This window comes from Elephas maximus, chromosome 6 (assembly GCF_024166365.1).
Source record: "Elephas maximus indicus isolate mEleMax1 chromosome 6, mEleMax1 primary haplotype, whole genome shotgun sequence".
NCBI classification, from domain to species: Eukaryota; Metazoa; Chordata; class Mammalia; order Proboscidea; family Elephantidae; genus Elephas; species Elephas maximus.
Genome location: NC_064824.1, coordinates 130,538,096 through 130,562,522, shown reverse-complemented (window position 1 = coordinate 130,562,522; position 24,427 = coordinate 130,538,096). Strand labels below are relative to the sequence as shown.

General features: G+C 40.0%; 1 protein-coding gene across 2 annotated transcripts in view; it reads left to right on the top strand.

Annotated features, from left to right (window-relative positions):
- Positions 1 to 23,585, top strand: part of SPHKAP (SPHK1 interactor, AKAP domain containing) — a 189,070-nt gene extending 165,485 nt beyond the window's left edge. Inside the window, exons 8-12 of one of the 2 annotated variants that reach the window (XM_049888378.1) lie at positions 10,563 to 10,748; positions 12,630 to 12,716; positions 15,098 to 15,150; positions 15,242 to 15,426; positions 22,667 to 23,585. In XM_049888378.1, coding sequence (XP_049744335.1) covers positions 10,563 to 10,748; positions 12,630 to 12,716; positions 15,098 to 15,150; positions 15,242 to 15,426; positions 22,667 to 22,810 — 655 coding nt within the window. In that variant the 3' untranslated portion in view covers positions 22,811 to 23,585. The remainder of the gene's footprint in view (positions 1 to 10,562; positions 10,749 to 12,629; positions 12,717 to 15,097; positions 15,151 to 15,241; positions 15,427 to 22,666) is intronic. The other variant, XM_049888379.1, reaches the window with a different exon arrangement.
- Positions 23,586 to 24,427: the final 842 nt, after the last annotated feature.

The window sequence follows — 24,427 nt, the reverse complement described above, 5'->3', positions numbered from 1 at the left end:
GGGGCTGCAAACACAGGAGAAAATTGAGAGACTTAGTGTCACACTCATGGCTCTGACATGCTAGTGGGGGAGACAGACAAAGAACATGGAAAACTCCTTTAGAAAATGATTATTGCAGACTGTGTTGAGAAAAAAAATAAAAAGAATAGCGCAATAGAGAATAATTGGGGGAAGTGGCTACTTTAGATAGAATTTTGGTATTTGAGATGAAACCTAAAGGAAGAGAAGGTGCCAATCATGTGAAGAATTGAAGGGAAGGCTTGCATTCCAAGCATTATGGTGTTCTAGATAGCCTGAAGAATCGTCTCACTGCAAGTCACCCAGAAATCTTGGACTAAATATAGGCATTCTTTTAAATACAGGACTGAGTTTACTACTAAACCAGTTACCACTGAGTCAATTCTGATTCATGGAGACCCTATGTGTGTCAGAGTAGAACTGCACTCCATAGGGTTTTCAATGACTGGTTTTCCAGAAGTAGATCACCAGGTCTTTTTTCAAAGATGCGTCTGGGTGGACTTGAACCTCCAACCTTCTGGTTAGCAGCTGAGCACATTAACTGTTCGTACCACCCGGGGTAATAATAATAAATGTTGATAGTAGAGGCCAAAAACAGAAGGAGCTGGAAATAAAAGTGGCAATTGATGCTGATTCTGTGACCGTTCCTGCAGCATTTACCAGCCTCGGTAATCTACGAGCTCGTTCTTGAAAGGCCAGTGGAAACCAGGAATTGACGTTGTGGGCTCATGAGTTTTCAAGACTTGGATCTGAGACAAACCTCCACATCCAGAAAGGTTACATCATCAGGAAAAGTGTGAATTAGAGGGAAAAGTTCACCCATCAGAAGGAAGAAATGATAAGAAAGTATACCTTTAGGTGTTAGAGTTCTAGGTAAAAGGAAAAAAGTCCCCCCAAAGAATTCATAGCTACAGCTTGCCCTGGGGCGTGCTTGGGATTATAATTTGCATTATCTCTGTGCTCCAGGAAACTTCAAACTAGTAAATTACCTTAAAGCAATCTCAGGTCATCAACACTTTGAGAGCCTGGAAGAAACAAAAGAAAATTTTCTGTGGAGATTTAAAGGATTCCCACAAATAAAGTGCCATCAAATATGAGTGCAAGAACCTCAGATTACAAAACAGGCAAGGAATCAAGGCACTGTATGCAACACTCAACATAAACCTCAAATAGCAGAATTAGTCCTACTATTTCAGATGTTGGAAATATCAGATATAAAGAATAAAAATATAAAATAATGATATTTTAAATATATGGAAAAAACAAGGTACCTAAAACATGAGCAAGAAACAAAACACATTCAAAATAGGACGAGGCAGATTTTTAAAAAAATCAATCAAAAAAGAGGTGCAGAGCATAATCATTGAAATTAAAAACATACATGCCCAAGCCCATCCACTGCTGTCAAGACGATTCTGACCCATAGCGACCCTGTAGGACAGAGTAGAACTGCCCCATAGAGTTTCCAAGGAGCAGTCGTTGAAATTAAAAACATGTATAGTCATTGAAATTAAAACCTCAGTGAAAAGGTCAAAGAACTGGCAAACCTGAAGAGAGGACTATAGTAAAAGATAAAAGTGAAGAGACTTCTGCTTCCAGCCATGATGGAATTACTGAAACAGGACTTGTTCTCCCTTTGTAAGCAACTAGAAAACTAGACAAACGTTCATGAGAAAACTGTTTTCAAACACTGGAGAATAAGCAGGGCATTGAAAGAAGGAAAACAAATAAGATGAGCCTTATGATTGTCCTTTCTGCCTGGACTCCTTTTTCAGACACCAGTGGAAGGAGAGCAAAACTAAGCAGAGTTCACTGGAATCTCTGAGTTGAAGAGACAGAAATTGGAGGGAGCTATGCAAAGAAGCCCTGGTGGTGTAGTGGTTAAGTGCTACGGCTGCTAACCAAAGGGTCAACAGATCAAATCCACCAGGCGCTCCTTGGAAACTCTATGGGGCAGTTCTGCTCTGTCTTATAGGGTCGGAATCAACTCGATGGCACTGGGTTTGTTTTTTGGTTTGGTATGCAAAGAAAGAGCTCAGAAATCTGTAGAGGAAACCCCTCAAATCTGGTGCTGAACACAGAGCCGTACATGCATAGGTAAAGCTCCATGAACCTGGGAAGCTGTAAGCTGAACAAGTCCCCAGGCTCACCCAGAGCTGGGAGAATTTCAGTTCTGACCACCTAGAGTAGACAATACATGTCAAACACATGTAGCATTCCGTAGAGACCTCAAAAGTATCCCACCCTACAAAAGTATCCCACCCTAGAAATTGGGCTAAGCTAACTCTATAGTAAAGGCTAATCTAAACTAGTCCTAACGTAACTTTTAAAATGAAATTGAAAAGATCAAACCAAAATCAATTTAACCTAGAACAAAGTCCAACACCACTTAAAGACAACAAAAGCCAACGCTCAATAACATAAATTCACAATGTAGCATCCAATCAAAAATTGTTACATGTTCAGAGAAGCAGAAAAATGTGACTCATACCTAGGAGGAAAATCAGTTAATAGAAACAGACCCAGAAATGACAGAGATGATCAAATGAGCAGAGAAGGACTTTAAATGGCTTTTATAAATGTGGTCAAAGATTTAAAGGTACACATGTTTTGAGAATGATAAATTCACAATTCAAAAAATTCAGTGATGCTAAGCAAGATAAGTAAGCGAGATAAATAAAAAGAAAACTCTATCAACACATATGATATTCAAATTATTAAAAACCAGTGGTAAAGAAATTAAAAAAAAAAAATTTTTTCTTTAAAGAAATAGTCTTGAAAATAGTCCAGAGAAAAGGAAACATTGCAAACTGAAGAATAAAATAAGAATTGCAACAGATTTCTCATCAGAAGCAATGTAAGCCAAAAGATAGCATCTTTATAGTGCTGAAGGAAAAAAAAAATGTCAGCCCATTTACTCAACAAAAACATGCTTGAAAATAAAGACAAAATAGTAACTCTTTCAGAAAAACAAAATAGATGCCCTGTGAGACCTGCAGTACAAGAAATGTTAATGGAAATTCTTAGGCTAAAGAAAAATAATACTGATGGAAACTTAGGTCTACACGAAAGAATAAGGAAAACTACAAATATTAAATATGTAGGTAAATATATTTTTTCTTATTTTTTAAATTTCTTTGAAGGTTATTGACTATTTAAAACAAAAAAAAAAAGTTCTATGACATATGTAGAAAAAATATGAGAACTATAGCCTAAATGATGGGGGGAGTGGAAGTATACTGTTCTAAAGATCTTTCATTGTATGTGAAGGTGTATAATGTAATTTAAAGGTAAACTGTGATAAGTTCAAGATGCATATCATAAATCCTGAAGTAACTACTGAAGATATAAAACAGAACTGTAACCAGAAGCCAATAAAAAAAAGTATCTATTAAATGAAATGCTGAAAACTACTCAATTAAATCCAGAGAAAGGTTGAAAAGTAGGAAAAAGAAAAAAAAAAAAAAAACACAGGTGGACAATAGAAAATTATTAAGATGATATATTTAAACTCAAAAAAAAAAAATTTTTTTTTATATTAAGAACTTGGCTGCTAACCAAAAGGTCGACAGTTCAAATTCACCGGCCGCTCCTCAGAAACCGTTTGGGACAGTTTTGTTCTGTTCTGTAGGGTCGCTATGAGTAGGAATCGACTCAACAGCAACAGGATATTTATAATTACACCAATTATTAACAGCCTAAACAGTCCCATTAAAGTCAGAGACTGTCAGACTGAGTAAAAAAAGGGAAACTCTACAAGTTGTCTACAAGAAATGCACTTCAAATATTAAGACATAGGTTAAAAGTAGAATGTTAGAAAAATAAATATCATAAGAAAGCTGGAGTGGCTACATTAATATCAGAGAGAGTAGACTTGAAGACAAGGAATATTACCAAGGATAGAGAAGGGCATTTTATAATGATAAAGAGTTCAATTCAAGAAGACATAATATACACCTAATAACAGAGCTTCAAATTACATAAAGCAAAAACCGAAAGTGCTGAAGGGAGGAGTAGACAATTATAGTTGGAAATTTCACACTTTTCTCTCAGTAATTTATAGTAGAAAGAAAGTCAGTAAGGGTACAAGACTAGAACAGCATTATTGTTATGGATTGAATCATGTCTTCTCAAAATATGTGTTGGACTCACCTATACCTGTGGAGTAATCACGTTTGGGAATAGGGTCTTCTTTGTTCTTTTAACGACTCCATATCAGTGTAGCAAAAACCAAATCAAACCCACTGCAATGGAGTTGATTCCAACTCGTAGTGACCCTATAGGACAGAGTAGAACTGTCCCATAGAGTTTATAAGGAGTACCTGGTGGATTTGAACTGCCGACCTTTTGGTTAGCAGCTGTAGCTCTTAACCACTATACCACGAGGGTTTCCTATCAGTGTGGAGTGTGTCTTAAACCTAAGGACTTTAGAGATATAAAAAGAACAGATTAGGCACAGGGCAAGCAAGCACAAATGAGGGAAAGATAGATGTTACGTAGAGATCTCCAAGGAACACCAAGAAGAATGCTAGAGAAGCTAAGACAAGGAATTTCCCCCAGAGCAGACACAGAGAGCCTTCCTCTAGAGTCAGCGCCCTGAATTCAAACTTCTAGCCTCTTAAACTGTGAGAAAACAAATTTCTGTCCAGTAAAGCCATCCATGGTCTAACCTTTCACCTTAAGAAGCTAGAAAAGGATGATCAAATTAAGCTCAAAGTAATTAAAAAAAAAAAAATTGTTGTTGAGTCAATTCCAACTCATAGCAACCCTATAGGACAGAGTAGAAGTGCCTCCTATGGTTTCCAGGGAGCAGCTGATGGATTCAAACTGCCAGCCTTTTGGTTAGCAGCTGGAACTCTTAACCACTGTGCCACCAGGGCTCCAAAGTAATATAAGGAAAGCAATAATAAAAATGAGAGCAGAAATTAATTTTTATGAAAATGGAAAAGAATAAAGAAAATCAGAGAAACCAAAACATTTTTCAGTCCAAAGATTGGTAAATAAGTACATGTATATGCAATAAAATCAAAGTACAATGTTGAAGGTGTGTATGTTTAATTTTCACGATTTCCTCCTTCAATAAACTTTTTCAGTAAGTAAACAATTGCATGACCCATTGGAAAGGGGGATTTTACTATAGTTATATACTTATTATTGTTACCTTCTACTTAGGACAAGTGATTCTTGTTTTCTGTCTAGAGTAATGACTTAAAATTTCTTTTTAAAATAATCATATTTGGCTGATTTAAAGAATTTTTCGGTAAATAATAATTCAGGTGAAATGTGAAGATGGCAAAAATCAGAAAAGTGCTTTGCAAATAAATGAAGTTGAGGTAATACTAGGCTAGATGATCTCTGTGGCCCCTGCCAGCTCAGAGATTCTGCAACTGTATTTGATATGACATCGGGTCCTCTAAAGCTCTGTGTGTGAATTGGAACTCAGAAGGGGGGAAACCATCTGCATACATCTGCATAACATATCTGTGTATTATTCATAAATAAATGAACAAAGCTATAAATTTCTGCCAAAAGGAAATGTAAGTTAGTGCTTTGGAAAATCATTATTCCTTCTGAATATCCTGTGCTGTGACATAGAACATGAAATTTACTGTAAATAGAGCATAAAATTGAGATAAAATAAAATATACTGACAGACTCATTTTTTAACCTGTATGTTCAATGTCAATCACCGAGGTTTAACTTCTTCTTTAGTAAGAAATATCCTGGAATGAATGTTTCTAATAACATGAAGTCCTAATCTAGTAAGGAATTAGTCCAGGAAATTGCATCTTAACTAGGCAAACAAATGGTTTTGGCTTCTGCTCCTTTGTGCCCAGAACTTCACTCATTTGTACACCCGCTCCCTGCTTATTGACATGGTTAGGCTCCAAAGACCAGGTCATTATGTGAAATTGGTGTTACGCAAAAATGGAGGATGACCACATCAGATCACAAAAGGGAGGATGATTATATCATTACATGACTGCCAAATTACATCACTACATAACTGCCAAACCACTGAGAATCATGGTCCAGCCAAGTTGACACATAACCTTAATCACCAAAGCTAGTGTTACTCTCACCTCACACCTCGGTGTTCATTACTGCCAGACGTACATAGTTGATGCCCAAATTGTTCTGTAGTAGATTTTTTACTATTGTCTTAAATGCAAAACGTAGGATAACAAGATAGTTGATAAGTGAGGAGAAGGTGTATTTTGTGCAGGATATGTGTATTTTTTCCATTTGTCGTCAGTGAATTTTCTTTCATTTGAATTTAAATACTGTCTCTTTGGCTGGATCCATTCTTCCCATTTCTCCTTGCTCAATTTGGAAAAGCCTCAACATTTTATAAAGGAAAAGCAAGCTATTGAGCGTATCATTGTGTTGTTGTTAGGTGCTGTTGAGGCAATTTCGACTCCTAGCAACCCTGTGTACAACAGAATGAAACGCTGCCCCGTCCTTCGCCATCCTCACAATCATTGTTATGCTTAAGCCCATTGTTGCAGCTACTGTGTCAATCCATCTCATTGAGGGTCTTCCGCTTTTTTGCTGACCCTCTACTTTACCAAGCATGATGTCCTTCTCCAGGGACTGATCCCTTCTGATAACATGTACAAAGTCTGTGACCTCTTTTCACCAACTGTTAGCAGCAGAGCATGCTAGAAGCATCCACAAGTCAGTGTCTTATCTGCCCAGAATGCTGTGAGAGGAATCTGAGGGACAAGGGACAAGGATGGACAAAGCCTTTTGTGAAATTCCCTAGATAACAAGTTCACACAACGAAAATGAGTTTTTTAATCCTACCCTAAAAGTTATGCATTTGAAACCCTACAATAGAACTCATTTTTTAAGAAAATTAAAGTATAAGCATTTCTTGAAGAAAAGGTAACAGTAGTAATTCTAAGATTAAGAAAATTTACATAGACTTTTCTGTAGCCAAGGTACTACTTTGAATAATAGAAAGGTTTCTTAGATTGGATTCCCTGGGAAGAGACTGAGAGGGAGAGTTTCCGGCAGGTTATTTGTTAAGCAGAGCTCCCCAGAGATACCTGTGGACATGTGTAAGGAAGTGCAGGAGGCAGGGGTGGGTAGAGGGAGAACTTGCCCCCGAATGTGTCTGCAACTGAGGTCTCAGCCCGTCTTACTGGAAACTCAGAAACTGGGATGGTCTATCAGGTTTGGTGCAAATTGAAGCAAGGGGGTGGGCATTTGTATCTGAATCAGCCAGTCATTGGGCCATCCACTGGGAAAGGGGCACAGCCTTGGCAGGGCAGCTCGGCTCAAGACAAATTCCCAGTGTGAACTACAGGCAGCCAGTATTCTTAGCAGCCAGCTGTGCAGTGGCCTGGAGATGAGCATTCTGGCGTCCACTACTCCAAGTTACTACATTTTTTGTCATCGACTGAGAAAGACATTTTTGCTTTTTGTTAGTATTCATTAATGTCATTCACTTCTATACTGTTTGTCTTTGATGACCATGTAGGTAGTGTCAGGAGCAGACGTTCCACAAATATTCTCATGTTTCTGTACGGTCAGGGCTTTCTGAACAAAGAACGCTAGCACCTGGGTTAAAGGATGATTTAATAATAACCCTAAAGACAGAGACTTCCAGAGAGCTATAGAGATTTATACCCCCAGAGCCATTTGTTCACATTCCAGGTGGAGAAGCAGAGCCCTCCCCTCTCCTCTCCACAGAGATTTGTTTATACTGCAGAGCAAAGTGCTCCCCACCCCCCATCCCACAGGCAGAGATGCCTGCAGCTACTACATAAGCCCCAAGCTTCATAACTTCAGGGTTCTTCTCCTGTGATATAAACCTCACTGCACGGACAATGAGCTGTGGGGAATTAGGGCCTGGGGAACCAAAGCAAGCTGCTCTGTGAGTAAATAAATGATTGATCCCTAGTCCAGAACTCTTGTGTTTCCTTGTGTGTGTCTGTGTGTGTATAAGATTGTGTGTAGCAAGCAAGCAAATAGAAACTCAAGCCTCTTAAGGACCTGTTTTCACCAAGTGTTAGCAGCAGATCATGCTAGAAACTGTCACACCTTAACACCATACCTATCTTGTTAGCTTACAAATAGTGTCATATCTCAACCCTTCACAGTTTTGCATTTAACAGGTAAAGGTGTCTAAATTGAGAGTTTGAATTTTATATTCTAATTTATTTTTTCCAAAAACCCTTGTGAGGTAGGCATTATTGTTTTGCTTAGACAGGGTTGTTAACTTGTTGAAATTGAGCAGGTGACATGTGGTGGAACTAAGATCTACAGCAGGTTAACTGCAGGTACAGTGCTCAAAGCATGCTAGTCTCCTGCATTTGGTCAGATAAAATAATAGGCAAAGACAGAGAGGCAGAAAGTCCTGGCATGTTTGAGAAACGATGGAAAGTTTTCATTGGTAAAACAATGACTAGGGTAGAGGGAGGTGGAGCTGATAGGGAGGAAAGAAGACTATGAGTGGCAGGGATTAGCTTCAGGGGGAATCTAATGGTTTTTGACAAGAGTGACTAAAGATATGCTTCAGGAATATCAATCTGGCAGCAATGTGAAGATTTTGGACATGGAGAAATAGGGTGCAAGAGACGCCGTTAGGAGGCTGACGTAATAGTAGCACAGGCAGAACACCTGGCCAAGTCTCAAAACTTGAGTTCTAATATCTGGTACTAACTACTCTTGCCACCTTAGACAGGTGATTTGACTTTTTTGTCTCTGCATCCTCATCTACAGAAAATCTTGGAAGCTCCTTCCAAATCTAAAATTCTAGGATTTTGTTGTTAGTGGTTGTTCGTTGCCATTGAATTGGCTCTGACTCACGACGACCCATATACAACAGAACAAAATGTTGTCCTGTCCTGGGCCGTCTTCACAATCATTGGTATGTCCAAATTCATTGTTGCAGCCACTGTGTATTTTGAGTGCTTTTCAACCTGGGGGGCTAATCGTCCCGCACTGTATTAGACTGTCATCTGTTGTGATCCTTAGGGTTTTCACTGGCTAATTTTCAAAAGTAGACCACCAGGCCTCTCTTCTTAGTCTGTCTTAGTCTGGAATTCCACTGACACCTGTCCACCATGGGTGACGCTGCTGTAATTTGAAATGCCAGTGGCATAGCTTCCAGCATCATAGCAACAACACACGAGTCACTACAGTATGACAAACTCACAGACAAGTGGTGGTAGAAGGACCTAAATTAAGATAATGTCAGTGAGCACAAGAGACAGGGGTATGTGACTATTCGAGAAATGATTTAGAGATGGATCTGAACAGACATAGAAACTGATTGAATGCAAAGGGTAAGAGGGAGAAATCAGAAGACTACAAGATTTTTAGCCCAGATACCCAGGAAGATAGTGGGAAGGTCAGTAGAAATAGGGGCACAGGAAAAAGGTGGGAGGACAAATAGGTTTCACTTAAAATATACTGACTTGGAGATGTTAATGAGTCATAATGGACATGTTCAGAATAATAGCTGGAAAAGGAGCCCCAGAATCAGGAAAAGGGGTCGTGGCTGGAATTCAGAATTGGACACTGTTTTCATAAGCAGGAGAGTAGGCAAGATTGCCTAGGGACAGATTGAGGAAAGGAGGGCAGAGAATCAATCAGACCTGGCTAGAGCCACACATACAAAAGAAACAGAACAAGGTTCCAGGCAAGGAGCAGCAAGAGAGGTAAAAATTCATGGGAGACTGGGAAAGAGAGACTTTAAGGAGAAAAGCCTGTCTCATCAACCATTAAGTGGTAGGGATTATTCTTGATCTAAAAGATTAACCCAGAAAAGTGGTGCTCAGAGAAATCAGGAGCTCCAGAGAGAGGGGATGGTGAAAAGGTGACTGTAAGTGTAAACATCCTAAGAGACATTTATAGGGAAAATAACTTGGGGAACCACGTAACTTGAGTGGGTATTTTCCTCCAAACACAGTCCACATACACTTGCATTAGAAATTAGGTGGTTGATTAAAATGCAGATGTCTGAGCCTCATGCCAGAACTACTGAACCGTAACCTCTGGGGAGGATGGTTCAGGTACCTTCATTTGAAACACCACCAACCGAAAAAAAAAAAAAAAAACCTGTTGCCATTGAGTCAATTCCAACTCATAGCGACCCTACAGGACAGAGGAGAACTGCCCCATAGAGTTTCCAAGGAGTGCCTGGCAGATTCAAACTGCCGACCTCTTGGTTAGCAGCCATAGCACTTAACCACTACACCACCAGAGTTTCCAAAACACCACTATCTCCCGATAATTCTTATGTGTACAGTCCAGGGTGACTACTTCAATGTGCTTTTCAAATGAATTGTAGGAGTTGGTGGAAAGGGATTAACTGAAGAGAAGCGACAGCTGATGGAGAGGAATCCTGAAAAGGGAAGGTAGAAACTAGGGTACCAGCAGAAGGATTAACTTTAACATTCAGACTCTTCCCACGTCCCACAACACCCTGCTTACCATGGGGAAGACCCAGGCTCAACAGAGCAGCCGGCATGTTCCCATGAAAAGTTCTGTTTGGTGCTTCCACTCTTGTAATAATATCTTACTATCTTCAGTGACAGCCTTGATGTCAGAGACGTACCAGAAGCTGAAGTGTCAACAGAAGCCAGAGACCCCAGTGAGTTCCCCAGCCCTCCCAGCAGCAGTGAGGAGAGCACAGGCAGCTGGTCTAAGCTTGCCAACGAGGAGGACAACCCCGACGACACAAGTAGCTTTCTGCAGCTCAGTGAGCGATCCATGAGGTACCTACCTGCCCCTCACTTGACTTCTGAGATAAACACGTTCTCAACATAGACTCCAAAAATGCATTTTACTGGTTCTCTGCAAAGGGTCCCTAATAGAGCAAAAAGGGAAGCTCCCACTGGGTCAAGATGTCTGCCTGTCATGATTTGTGCTGAGCATTATCTTAATATCCAACTATGGCCAAGGTTAAGAGTCAGCTGTAATCCCTTCCCTGTAAGGCCTAGTGAATGCATTCAGAGATGACAACTGTGAATTTTTAAATAAGAGCTGCTGTTACACCTCATGTGTTTGATACCTTCTTTCTGGTTCATTTGTATTTCAGATGCAACACAGGCTGGGTTTACATGAGGCAAGTTTTTCCACACTGTTGTGTTGTTTGGCCTGATAGTTCTTCCCCCTCCTCTCCCCTGCCCTCTGTATTGTTGCTCTGGAAAAGCTAGGCCAGAGCTTATGAGAAATCAGATTTGGAGGGACTGAGGCAATCAAAAAACTTAAACCAAAAAATCTTTCTCTGTGTGGTGGAAACTCTAAAAGAACCTCAATATTTCTCCCCAAAGTCTTATTTGACCCTGGACCAACAAGTCCACAGACTTTCCCAGAAGGGCCAGTGGGAAAACGTGGCTCAAAATTATCTGAGTGTGTGGGTCTTTGAAAGTTTTAAGTTTTGCTGTTCAGGCTGTGTATATACTTGAGCAAATTTTACGATGTTAAACAATTTGTCTAAAATTCCAAAAACTAGAGGGCAAGATAGATACAAGATGCAAGGAGAACCCAACTCTTCAAAAGTAAAACAGCAGAATTTTGGGGAGTTAATTCCCTCCATTGCAATCTTTGAGTCACCAGATTTCAATCTCTGAATGTGTTTGGCACCCCACCCAAAACCCAAGGCTGGAATTTAAAATTGAGGGAGCCTAGATGGTTACTTATGGTACTCCCTAGGGAAGACTGCCCCAGTACATGATACACCAGCACTCGCTTTTTATAACTTTGCTTAGAAGAGATGACTTGGGAAATAGAGAAGGTATGAAGAAACTCAGTGGGTTTAGTGAAATTGGAGGAGTCCCATTTTGCAAGTATGGACAGAGCTTAGAAACTGGATTAATTCTACTGTGTTTCAGTGAGGAAGTGCCAGACTAGTAACTATACCATACATTGATTGTGCAGCCTACGAAAATGATGCAACACAGGATCCCTCCTTTTCTAGGATACGTAAGGTATCAGGTGTTGCTCTTTCTAAAAGATTTTAGGATTAAGGGGCTGTAAAACTAACACTGCCCAACTTTATACTTGTGAATTCTAGAGTCCCATCCCAACCCAGTGGTGTTGAGTCAATTCCGACTCAATAGGAAAACAATAAGCCAGGCCTACATCCTGTGGAATGTCCCGGGGGGAAAATCCCCTAAATGCAAACACTGGTTTCTGTCAGAAGCCAAGAATCAGACAGATAAGCATTCCGGTATCTCCCCAAACCAGCATTTTCAGAGTATCTTAATCTTTGCAGATAGCCCCAAGGAATCTCTTGCTGGTAGATTAACACCTTTGCTCTGACTAGAAGGAGGAAGAACAAAGGTATGCTCATTGTTACTCATCAGGTGCGATCTACCAGGTGTGGCACCACTTCAGAAATGAGAAAACATCATTATTATTGTTAATATTATTACCATTATTATTGCTTGCAGCTCAAGCCTGTTAGGCTTTTATCTTTTGTTGTGTTTCCCCCTGATTTGGTCAGAAATAAATGCAATTTAGAGGTCTTAGAGTCAAAGCAATAGTCTTCTGGGGACCAAAGGATGGATCTCTTAGAAAGATGGAACATCAGCGTCGGCAGTGTGGCCAGGTAGTGGAGACTGGCATTAATATGTAAACTTTTGCTTTGTCAGCAATGGCAACAGTAGTGCCACTAGCAGTCTTGGCATTATGGACCTGGACATTTATCAGGAAAACATGCCATCTTCTCCCATGATTAAGTAAGTAGCCACTGAGATGCAGTAATTGTGAGACCACTACCCAATTTCATCTGGCAATCCATTCTGATCATTCAGGTTGTGCCCAGCCACTGATTTCATCATGTCTGTGCGGCCGTGGTTCCCAGAGCTTGTGGTTTGATTTCACTGGAACAAGAACTCGGGTCTAGAATAGGCCCCACCCTACCACACCTGCTTTGTGGTTTTCCAGTCATCTCCCTATGGTGTGCTTATTTCAGATAAGGTTTATTAGTATAATCAGAAGTGTACGTCATTTTACCTAGTTGGGCACATAGAAGCAAAAATCCAGTTAAATTTTACAAAGCTAACCAAGAAAGACTATAGTTCAATAGAATACGGTATATTCCAAAGGAAAGCCTTTTTCTTTACTCGTAGGCACTTGGGCTTATCACTACCAGATACGTCTACATCCTATGATAGAGATGTAGAATACCTACCCAGTGACCCTGCTTCCCACGATATGACGACCTTCTAAAAGACTAAGGGCAAAATGCACTTAGAGAAGCACCATATGTATTACATAAAATATGGTGCAGAAAGGGAAGGCAACATGAGGTCAGGGCGATTTTCTAGAATTTGTGATTACCCTAGAATATTCAATGAATTAAAATCTATTTGTGACCATTGTGGCATAGCTTATTGTTTGGAGATTTTTGAAAATTCTAGAAAAGTGAAAAGGAAGTATAGGACAAAAGCTGTGCTCCCTGCCCTGTTTCCTCAGTCACTATCTAGAGCTAAAGCATTTCCAGTTCACCATTCGCTCAGGTATCCACAGTAATCGAAAGTTGCAATGCATCCTTTGTTGCCCCATACAACCATTATTCAAACATAGAGATGAACAAACACATTTTCTTGTGTTTTGTTCTCTTAGTTAAAGTAAAACCAAAAAGCAAAACAACTTTGGAGTGAATTTACTTTTCTCCTCCAGGAAACTTTAGTTTAAAGACATTTTCTGTCTTTCTCCATGATATGAGCCTAGGACCCCACAGCCTATATGTATTCAGGGAAAGCCAAGACCCCTTCTCCCTACAAGCAGCATCTTGCAGGTCCAGAACAGCAGAAACTGAACCTACCATATGTCATTTTCACTCATGTCACTCACATAAAGATCAAGCAGAAAATCTAGACCCTTGGGAAATTGACCATTCTTCTGCAAATAATTAGGTATGAATCAAAGAAAGACTGTATCTGGCCTTGTCGACTTCAGACTCCTCTCAAAATCAGGAATAAAATGGAATTTATCAGCTAGGCCTTAGCAGTCACAGAAAGTATAAGGGAGAATCCTCTATCATCATTTTAAGAGCCTTTGTACTCTAATTTCTAGAGAGAACAAAAATATAGGGCAACCACAGGCTTCCCAAAGCACTCACTTCCTTTCATCTGTGAAACCATATGTTCTCACTTTGTAAGCATTTGCTGAATCCCTCCACCCTGTACAAGGCTCTGTAATAGGTTCTTGTCATATGAAAATACCTCAAGTATTAAAAATTACTGTTATCTAAGGAAATACTTCAGTTAGGTGTCCCTACCTCCAACTACCCCAACCTACTGCAAGTGCCTAATAAAAAGAAAGAAAAAATTTCAACATAATTGAGCTATTTCGTTGTGTAATTTAAGTTCTGTAGTTTGTTGATTGTTTTTTCCCTTATTTTACAAAAATGAATCATATAGAAAGGTAGAAAGGTATTTTTCTAAATTAAAATGTAAGTTTATGTTGCTATCCTAGTATAGATAAGATACCCTTGTGACAAGATGGAAATGTACAGACCCTTAAAAGACAAGTGAAATACAAGAGAAGGATAAATCCCTAGATCAGAATGAATGACCTACAAAATCTCTCCTTGACTGTTTCAACCTGGGAAGGAGGCTTACGGAAGGGGAGTTTGAGTCAACCAAACCCATACGTAAAGGTCGTATGGCCTTTTTGAGGGGAAGATACTTATTGAATACACTGTGTTGTTGTTGTTAGGTGCCATCGAGTCAGTTCTGACTCCCAGTGATCCTGTGTACAACAGAACGAAACACTGCCCGGCCCTGCGCCATCCTCACAATCCTTGCTATGCTTGAGCCCGTCATTGTAGCCACTGTGTCAATCCATCTCACTGAGGGTCTTCCTCTCTTTCACTGACCCTCTACTTTACCAATCATGATGTCCTCTCCAGGGTCTGGTCCCTCTTTTGTACCCTATAGTCCTACTTAATAGTCACATTGGTATTTTCCAGTGTCACTTCAGTGTATGAAAACAGTTAACCTAGAACAAACTTCAAAAGCTTTTAGATCAATAAGATCCATCACTTCATCTTCCATTTACAGCTTACTGTTCCTAAACATTACCAACCATATACTGTTGTTTTCTCCCCAAGTGAATTAGTAGAAGAAAAGGAGATTCTTAAAGGACGGTCAGAACACATAGAGGGTAAGCCACAAATTCCCATAATTTTGACACACAATTGCCTGTAATCTCCCTATGGAAAGCATAGTAAAACTATGGTTGTGTCTCTGTTCAGAATGTGCCTCTGGACTGCCGGCGGGATCGGCCAGCCACCAGCAGAGCCTGCTGGTGATCAACTTTGACCTGGAGCCAGAGTGCCCTGACACCGAGCTTCGAGCCACTCTGCAGTGGATAGCTGCCTCTGAACTTGGGATTCCCACCATCTACTTTAAGAAATCTCAAGAAAACAGAATTGAAAAGGTATCCATTTTCTGTGTTTGGATGTTGTTGTTGTTGTTCTTAGGTGCCATCGGGTCAGTTCCAACTCATAGTGACCCTATGCACAACAGAAGAAAACACTGCCAGGTCCTGAGCCATCCTTAAAGTTGTTGTTATGCCTGAGCTCATTGTTGGAGCCACTGTGTCAGTCTACCTCGTTGAGGGTCTTCCTCTTTTCCACTGACCCTGTACTCTGCCAAGCATGATGTCCTTCTCCAGGGACTGATCCCTCCTGACAACATGTCCAAAGTATGCAAGACGCAGTCTCACCATCCTTGCTTCTAAGGAGCATTCTGGCTGTACTTCTTCTAAGACAGATTGGTTCGTTCTTTTGGCAGTCCATGGTATATTCAGTATTCTTCTCCAACACCAAAATTCAAAGGCGTCAGTTCTTTTCAGGCTTCCTTATTCATTGTCCAGCTTTCACATGCATATGATGCAATTGAAAATACCATGGCTTGGGTCAGGTGCACCTTAGTCTTCAAGGTGACATCTTTGCTCTTCAACACTTTAAAGAGGTCCTTTGCAGCAGATTTACCCAATGCAATGCGTCTTTTGATTTCCTGACTGCTACTTCCATGGCTGTTGATGGTAGATCGAAGTAAAATGAAATCCTTGACAACTTCAGTCTTTTCTCCATTTATCATGATGTTGTTCATTGGTCCAGTTGTCAGGATTTTTGTTTTCTTTATGTTGAGGTGTAATCCATACTGAAGGCTGTGGTCTTTGATCTTCATTAGTAAGTGTTTCAAGTCCTTTTCACTTTCAGCAAGCAAGGTTGTGTCATCTGCATAACGCAGGTTGTTAATGAGTCTGCCTCCAATCCTGATGCCCCATTCTTCTTCATATAGTCCAGCTTCTCGTATTATTTGCTCAGCATACAGATTTAATATGTATGGTGAAAGAATACAACCCTGGCACACACCTTTCCTGACTTTAAACCAATCAGTATCCCCTTATTCTGTCTGAACAACCGCCTCTTGGTCTATGTAAAGGTTCCTCATGAGCACAATTAAGTGTTCTGGAGTTCCCATTCTTCACAATGTTATCCATAATTTGTTATGAATCACACAGTCAAATGCCTTTGCATAGTCAATAAAACACAGGTAAACATCTTTCTGGTATTCTCTGCTTTCACCCAGGATCCATCTGACATCACTAATGATATCCCTGGTTCCACGTCCTCTTCTGAAACTGGCCTGAATTTCTGGCAGTTTCCTGTCAGTATACTGCTGCAGCTGTTTTTGAATGATCTTCAGCAAAATTTTTCTTGCATGTGATATTAATGATATTGTTTTGTAATTTCCACATTCGGTTAGATCACCTTTCTTGGGAATAGGCATAAATATGGATCACTTCCAGTCAGTTGGCCAGGAAGCTGTCTTCCATATTTCTTGGCATAAATGAGTGAGCACCTCCAGCGCTGCATCTGTTTGTTGAAACATCTCAATTGATATTCCATCAATTCCTGGAGCCTTGTTTTTCGGCAACGCCTTCAGAGCAGCTTGGACTTCTTCCTTTAGTACCATTGGTTCCTGATCATATGCTACCTCTTGAAATGGTTGAACATCGACTAATTCTTTTTGGTATAATGACCTTGTGTATTCCTTCCATCTTGTTTTGATGCTTCCTGCATCGTTCAATATTTTCCCCATGGAATCCTTCACTATTGCAACTCGAGGCTTGAATTCTTTTTTCAGTTCTTTCAGCTTGAGAAACACCGAGCATGTTCTTCCCTTTTGGTTTTCCATTTCCAGCTCTTTGCACATGTCATTATAATACTTAACTTTGTCTTCTCGAGCCCCCCTTTGAAATCTTCTATTCAGGTCTTTTACTTCATCATTTCTTCCTTTTCCTTTAGCTGCTTGATGCTCGAGGGCAAGTTTCAGCGTCTCCTCCGACATCCATCTTGGTCTTTTCTTTCTTTCCTTTCTTTTCAATGACCTCTTGCTTTCTTCATATATGATGTCCTTGGTGTTTGGATAGGACACCACTAAAGCTTTGGTTTTCATCAATGCTAGAAATTCGGTCAATGCCCAGTTATTCCACTTGAACTTGAATTGTTTGTTCCTGACTTTTCAACTTGAAATTATGGCTAGAACTTTGAAATGTTCCACCTGCATAAATATAATTATCATTCAGTTTTTCTTGGACCCTCAGTGTGTCTCAGTTGGTGGTGGTGAAGAGAAAAGTAAAGCGGGGAGATGAGAATTTTTTCTGAGTCCTTTATTTTTTCATATCGCCTTTTTCTGGAACCAACCTCTTCGTAACATTCATTTAAATAAAAGGAGGAGACAAAGGAATGGTGCCCACGGGAGGCATTTTTATTCTCTACCAGAACAGATTTGCACTAGGTGGGTTTTCTCATTATTGTTCCATACTTACCAGAATATAAAGCTGGTAAATAAATTCTTGGCCAACATCAGAATGAATAGCGTCCGCCTTTCTAGTTTCGTATCTCTAAGACCTACCACTACCTATAATGAAATCTCAACTATTAATGTCTTCAAACTCAATTTTCCATGATCTGAAAACACGCTACTTTTTAAAGTATTCAAATTAATCATATTCTTATATTGGTCTTCTATAGCCGTGCAACAAATTACTATATACTTAGCAGCTTAAGACAACAACCCGTTGTCCTATAGGTCAGGAGTTGGGGAGGGTTCATCTGGGTTCTCTGGTTAGGGTCTCACAAGGCAGAAATCAAGGTGTCAGCCTAGCTGGGCTCTTATCTGGAAGCTCTGAGAAGAATCTGCTTCCAAGCTCATTCAAGTTGTTGTCCTACTTCAGATTCCTGGTTTTCTTCTGGGACCTTGATCACTTTCTGGGAGTAGAGCCCAAAATATGCTTCTTTAACAACTTCCCCAAAGTGAAGTGATTCTGACAAGCTCTGAAGTTTGAGACCCACCCTCCTTAAAAATATCCTGAAGAAGTAACAGATTCCGAGGTGACCATATATTATGCTAAATGCCACGGCAAAGATTTCAGATGATGTTAACACCCAATAATCTAAAACATTTTCTATATTTAATTCACAATGACCTTGACGTTAGTTAAATTTGATCTACTTAATTCAAGGCAATAAATAAATAATAAATAAGTCATGAGCGCAGATGGCCTAAAAATAAAAAAAAAAAGATACGTTGTTAATTGTCCTGCTTTCCAGATCTAAAACATCACTACTATCCAACTCTTTTTCTGCTCTTTATATTCCATGAGCTCCGGGGTGCTGAGATGAGCTGATAACTGTACTCACATTAATTAGATGCCTTTCTCATCTCTAAACCCGTGCTGGGACTTACTTTTTCTTGGAGGCAATGCATAGAATAAAACGTGCAGAGAGAGAATATGGGTGTCTGTCCACCTTTCTAAGAAGATAAGTGTAGAAGAGAAGTGGCCTCACCTCTAATTTCTTATTCCACTCCACAGGCAAAGTGGTAGAAGGTGAACAAGAGAGAAAATGTTGATGGTATGGACTATTGACTTAACTTTTCAAAAAAAAAATCTATGCTTGAAAGTCTCAGTTTTGAAGAAACACATCAAAAAGGAGGGAAAAATATTAAATGACTAGCTACCAAGGCTCTTCATTTGTAAATATAAGAAACTGCCTTTGACTTGAGTCATTTAGCCATGGTTCCTAAACTTAACTGCGTATTAGAATCACGTGGGGAGCTTTCACAAACTCAGATGCTCTAATTAAATTAGAATCTCTTCTGGGGACGGGACCCAAGCATCAGTGGTCCCTGGTGATTCCAGTGTGCAGCTAAGGTTGAGAATCACAGCTCTCCGAGCCATAAAGCATTACAGGAACAATACAGGGACCAGCTCACTTGTACTAATGAAATCTAATTCTACCGTGGAATAAAAGACGGTAGCTGCTTTCAGAAACCTAGATTGAATGTTTCCAGAAAATCATAAGGCCTGCAATAATTCCCATACATCCCACCATATGATTTTGTAAGCAATCTAATTAGTGAAATGCACCTGAGAATATAAAAGCCACCTACTATGCGATGCGTTTCTTCAAATGAGTCTACCAATGATACGTTGTTGTTGTGTACTGTCAAGTCGATTCTGACTCATAGTGATCCTGTATGACAGAGTAAAATTGCCCCCATAGAGTTTCCTAGGCTATAATCTTTATGGGAGCAGATCACCAGGTCTTTTTTCCTCAGAGTTGCTGATGGGTTCAAGCCACCAGCCTTTTGTTTAGCAGCTGAGTGCTTCATGGAATGTAAGTTCTTTTAGCTTCCTAAGACTAAATATTTGCTCAAGGAAACCTAATTATAATTGGTTTGTGAAGTGACAGGAAATTAAACATTTTGACTTTTATATTTCCGATGCAGTGGAAAGAAAAACCCAGATCCTTGACATGCTTAAGCTGATTAAGAAAATACCAAGGCGATAACATGGACAGGCACAATGAAAGACTGAGGGCCAGCTGCTAGATAGGATGTGGCTTAAAAAGGCCATTGTTAGTAGTAATGAGCTGGAAATGTCCTTTTCTGACTTCTTCACAATTTTAGCTCCATTTTTATGTAATTTTTTTTGGAATGAATGGAGGAAAGAAAGCATGAGTCCTTCCTGGTCATAAGCTCTGCAGATGTTTCAAGGTCTCAATGTCTAAGATTAAGTCATTACAGGCTCCAAGCGTGCTATATTTAGAGGGGTGAGAACATTTCTTTAAATCTGCTTTGTTGGAGGATCAGTCTGGACTTAGAGATAATGAGACAGGTTCTAGCCTATGACCATCCCACAAACGTTTTCTTTTTTATCGTGGTAGCATACATGTGGAGTCCCTGGGTCGTGCACATGGTTAAAGCACTTGGCTGCTAACCAAAAGGTTGAAGGTTCAATTCCACCCAGAGGTGCCTAAGAAGAAAGGCCTCATGATCTGCTTTTGAAAAGTCAGCCGTTGGAAAACCCTATGGAGCACAGCTCCACTCTGACACACCTTGGGTTGCCATGAGCCAGAAGTGACTTGATGGCAGCTGGTACTGGTAGGCTCCATTCAGCCTTCTCCTGTCCACAGCTTCCAACCATTTTTGTGGTGCATGCTCTCAGCAGAAAAGTACTGAGCAATCAGCTCCAAGATGTGCCTGTTTAATTTTTAGTTATATATATGCAAACACTTTACCTAAAATTCAAGAATGAATATGTAGTTAAGGTTCATCCTCAATGATAAACCAACCAAAAACCAAACCCACTGCTGTCGAGTCAATTCTGATTCATAGCAGCCCTACAGGACAGAGTAAAGCTGCCCCACAGAGTTTCCAAGGGCACCTGGTGGATTCAAACTGCCGACCTTTTGGTTAGGAGCCGTAGCACTTAACCACTATGCCACCAGGATTTCCAATACTGGATATCAATATATTTCAAACTGTTGACAACTTTGAATGTATAGTTGACTATCATTTGATCATTAATACCTTCATTCAGTACCTGTGTATTGAGCACCTACTAGGTGCTGGCACCAAATATAAAAAGACAGTCACCATGTCTCTCCCATGGGAGTTTACTATTTGGAGTGTAGTTGCCATTTGCCTCCCATCTGTCTCCTTTTCACATCATTTTAAAATGCTTTGAGGTACCGTTTATGTTTCCAGGTGTTAAAAGTTAAGTATTTCCATTTCCAGCCTAGAAAATGCTTTATTCTGATTAAGCCAACACAAAGCAAGTGAGTACAATAAAGCGCTGATTTCTATAACTGTGCAAATAGTTGGCGTGGTCACAGCTGGGAGAAGAAACTTAATGTAATAGTTCTTTATGAAGACAGTTTCTCAGTAATTGAAATGAATTAACAAATTCAAACTGGAGAGAAGGAAAAAGTCCAGAAAGAAATCAGCATTCCAGGTTCTGGCTGATCTCAAAAGTCTGAGCGTACAGAGAAAGCGTAGAGTAAAAAAATCCTACAAGGAAACATTGAAGAAATAGTAACTAAATCAGAGTCCTCATCTTTCTAACAAATAGGACTTTCATCCTCGTAAAATAATTCCAGATTCTCAGCCTGTCCTTGTCCCTGCTACTCCAAATGCATTTCAACGCCATCTTCTCCTTGCACCAAACTGAAGAGTGTTGGACTAGTGTGTTAAAACACTGTGGATTCTAATGTCAGCTTTTCGTCTCTCGAGTCTTCAGTTTTTCATTTGTGAGTGCCTACTTCACAGGGTTTTTTGACAGAATCGAAAAAGAATACATATGCAAAAGTACTTATTCTCTTTAAAACTATCTGACTAGGGAGTTTGAGAGGCCTTCACTGGACTTCATCACATAGCTTCATCAAGAGAACTCTCTGTAATGATTCACCCATTTTCCAACCCTCCAAACCCATACTTCACTTGCAGTCCAGAACTCAGTTGTGGCCAGTTGAAGCCGGTTACCAATAACCAGGTGACAGACCTAGAATGTCCCCTCAGTCTTTCCTTTTCCTGTCCCTGTGGAAGGACAATCTCTTTGTTGTTGTTGCTATGAAAATATATATAACGCATTTGCCAACTGAACATTTTTTACATGTACAATTCAGTGACATCCATTACATTCTTCAGGGTGTACAACCATCACCAGTATGCCATTGTCCTCCATCCAGGCTGCCTAAGCAGAGGCCTTGGGCCCAGAATATTCTCTGATAAGGAGGCTAGAAATTGGATCTCTCTCTCTCCCAGTTCCTCCTCATCAGAGAAGCCTCTCTCCCTGTTCTGGGCCCACAGTAACTTTCTCTGTCTCTTGCTGATATACTGGTACCATATGGCACTTGACCAATCCCACTTCTATATCTGTGGAGGGAACAGGGTCTCCTTCTCCTGAAGCACAAGAAGGGTACACATGGAACTTCTGCCCTACAGCGGCCACAGGGGGGACTCACTGTCCATGGGGGACCCGTAGCCACTAGTGAAGCTAATCCAGCTCTCTCACTTCTCTATGAGAGTAAAGCATTATCCCATGCACTGTCAGAGCACATGGATTATGTCTTTTGTCAGCAGCCTCAACCCTTGGTGCAACACCTAGTTTAGTTGAAAGAAGAACTATCTAATAATCTGAAGTATCTAAAAAGGAAATAGATGGTCCTGGATAATAGTCCCCCGTCATGGAGTTATTCATAGATTAGAGAGCCCTGGGCAGGAACATGGAAACAGGATTGAGGTTTTAGAAGAGTGGTTCAATGAGATGACCCTTGAGGAAACCTCTGTGATGCATGTCCTAACTCTATGCTTTATTTTAGTTTCTAGATGTCGTGCGGCTGGTTCATCAGAAGTCCTGGAAAGTGGGGGATATCTTTCACGCAGTTGTCCAGTACTGCAAAATGCATGAGGAGAGGAAGGATGGGGTCCCAAGTCTCTTTGACTGGCTCTTGGAACTGGGATAAGGCAGCTTGCCCTGTAGAGCATTTCTTTCCTTGACTCCAGCTTCAATTCCAATGGTTTGCAAAACGCCCTAAACTTTCTCAAAACACTGCATCCTGTTAGCAAAAAAAAAAAAAAAACTGCTGCTCAAGTTTACTGCACATGGAATAAATCTGAGGAAAAACAAAACATAGGTCTGTACAAATCAATACATTCTGTGGGTGACTTCAAAAAAACTTGCATTAGAATGGCTGGAAAAAGAAACTACAATGGGCCCCAACTTAGAAAGTTTATAACTAGGTCCAAAGTCCAGGAAAGCTCTACTCATGTATTTTTAATAATGTAAAATGATATGTCATGTCTCCAATCATGTACATCAACTGGAAACTAATTCACTGGTCAAGATAATTTTGTAAACTATGCTGTAACTTCTACTTTCCTTGTCTGAGCAGATGAAGGGGCTACCAAACCATTAAGATATGGATGAGAAATTTCTAGGACTTTTATGTAATAGATTTCCACATCCAGACGGGTATCAGTAGATATTCACAGAAATGCAAGAGTATGCCATGTCCTCTCCAGAGGTGATTCCATTTATTCATTGCAACCCGCAGATAAATAGTCACCTCTCCTCAACAATATCTGAACTCCTAGCTACCCAGGACACCATTGGTGTTCAGCTGAAGGAGAGGAAGATTGAAAATTATCTTGTTTCCATCACTACATTACTTTGGTAACATGATTACAGAATTCCTACCATGTGGGAAAGCTTTCTTACTTAAAAAAAGTCCTTTGAGATAACACCTGCTTGTGTATTAAATTACATGAAATGCAAATTTTCTTTTTACTTTTATTATAAATTATGAAGAGATTGTCATCTTAAATAATATATCAAGTTAGCTTAGAGATCCAGAAAATATGAAGAGATTGTTATCTTAAGTCGTGTATTGATTTTGAGCACGGTGGTTCATTTGATTATGAACATGTTGGCACCGTATGGCAGCCTTGCAGCTATGGTGACATTTATAATGAGTGATGCAGGGCAATAACCTTGGAGTTGACATGACCAGTTAGGATCATAGTCTAAATGATCTCCTTTCCTGACTCAGAGAGATTGGCATTGAATTTGGGAAAAAGAAATCCTTATCATGTTTTCAGTATTTAATAACAGAGATGTACCATTTTGAAAATAAATGTATCTAACACTTCCCAAGGTAACCTAGTGGGCTCAGTGGTTAAGTGTTTGGCTGCTAACCAAGAGGTTGGCAGTTGGAATCCACCAGCTGCTCCTTGGAAACCCTATGAGGCAGTTCTACTCTGTCCTATAGCATTGCCATGAGTCCGAATCGACTGGATGGCAACGAGTTTGGTTTTTGGTTTGATTAACATCTTCCAAAGTCTTCTGTTCTTTTAACTGAATGAGCTACACTGGCTTTTATTTTCATGCTCAGAGTAGATGTTCATTAAATATTTCCTGAAATACTATACTTTTACAAAGATAGCAAAGTAATTTTAAATGTGAAAAAGGCCCCATGCCATCAATGCTAGCCTGACCTGATCTATATCCATATCTTGAAATGTCAAGAAAGGTTCCTTATGAGCCAGCCTTTTCCCTTGGTAATCCTTCCCACTACAGGTTA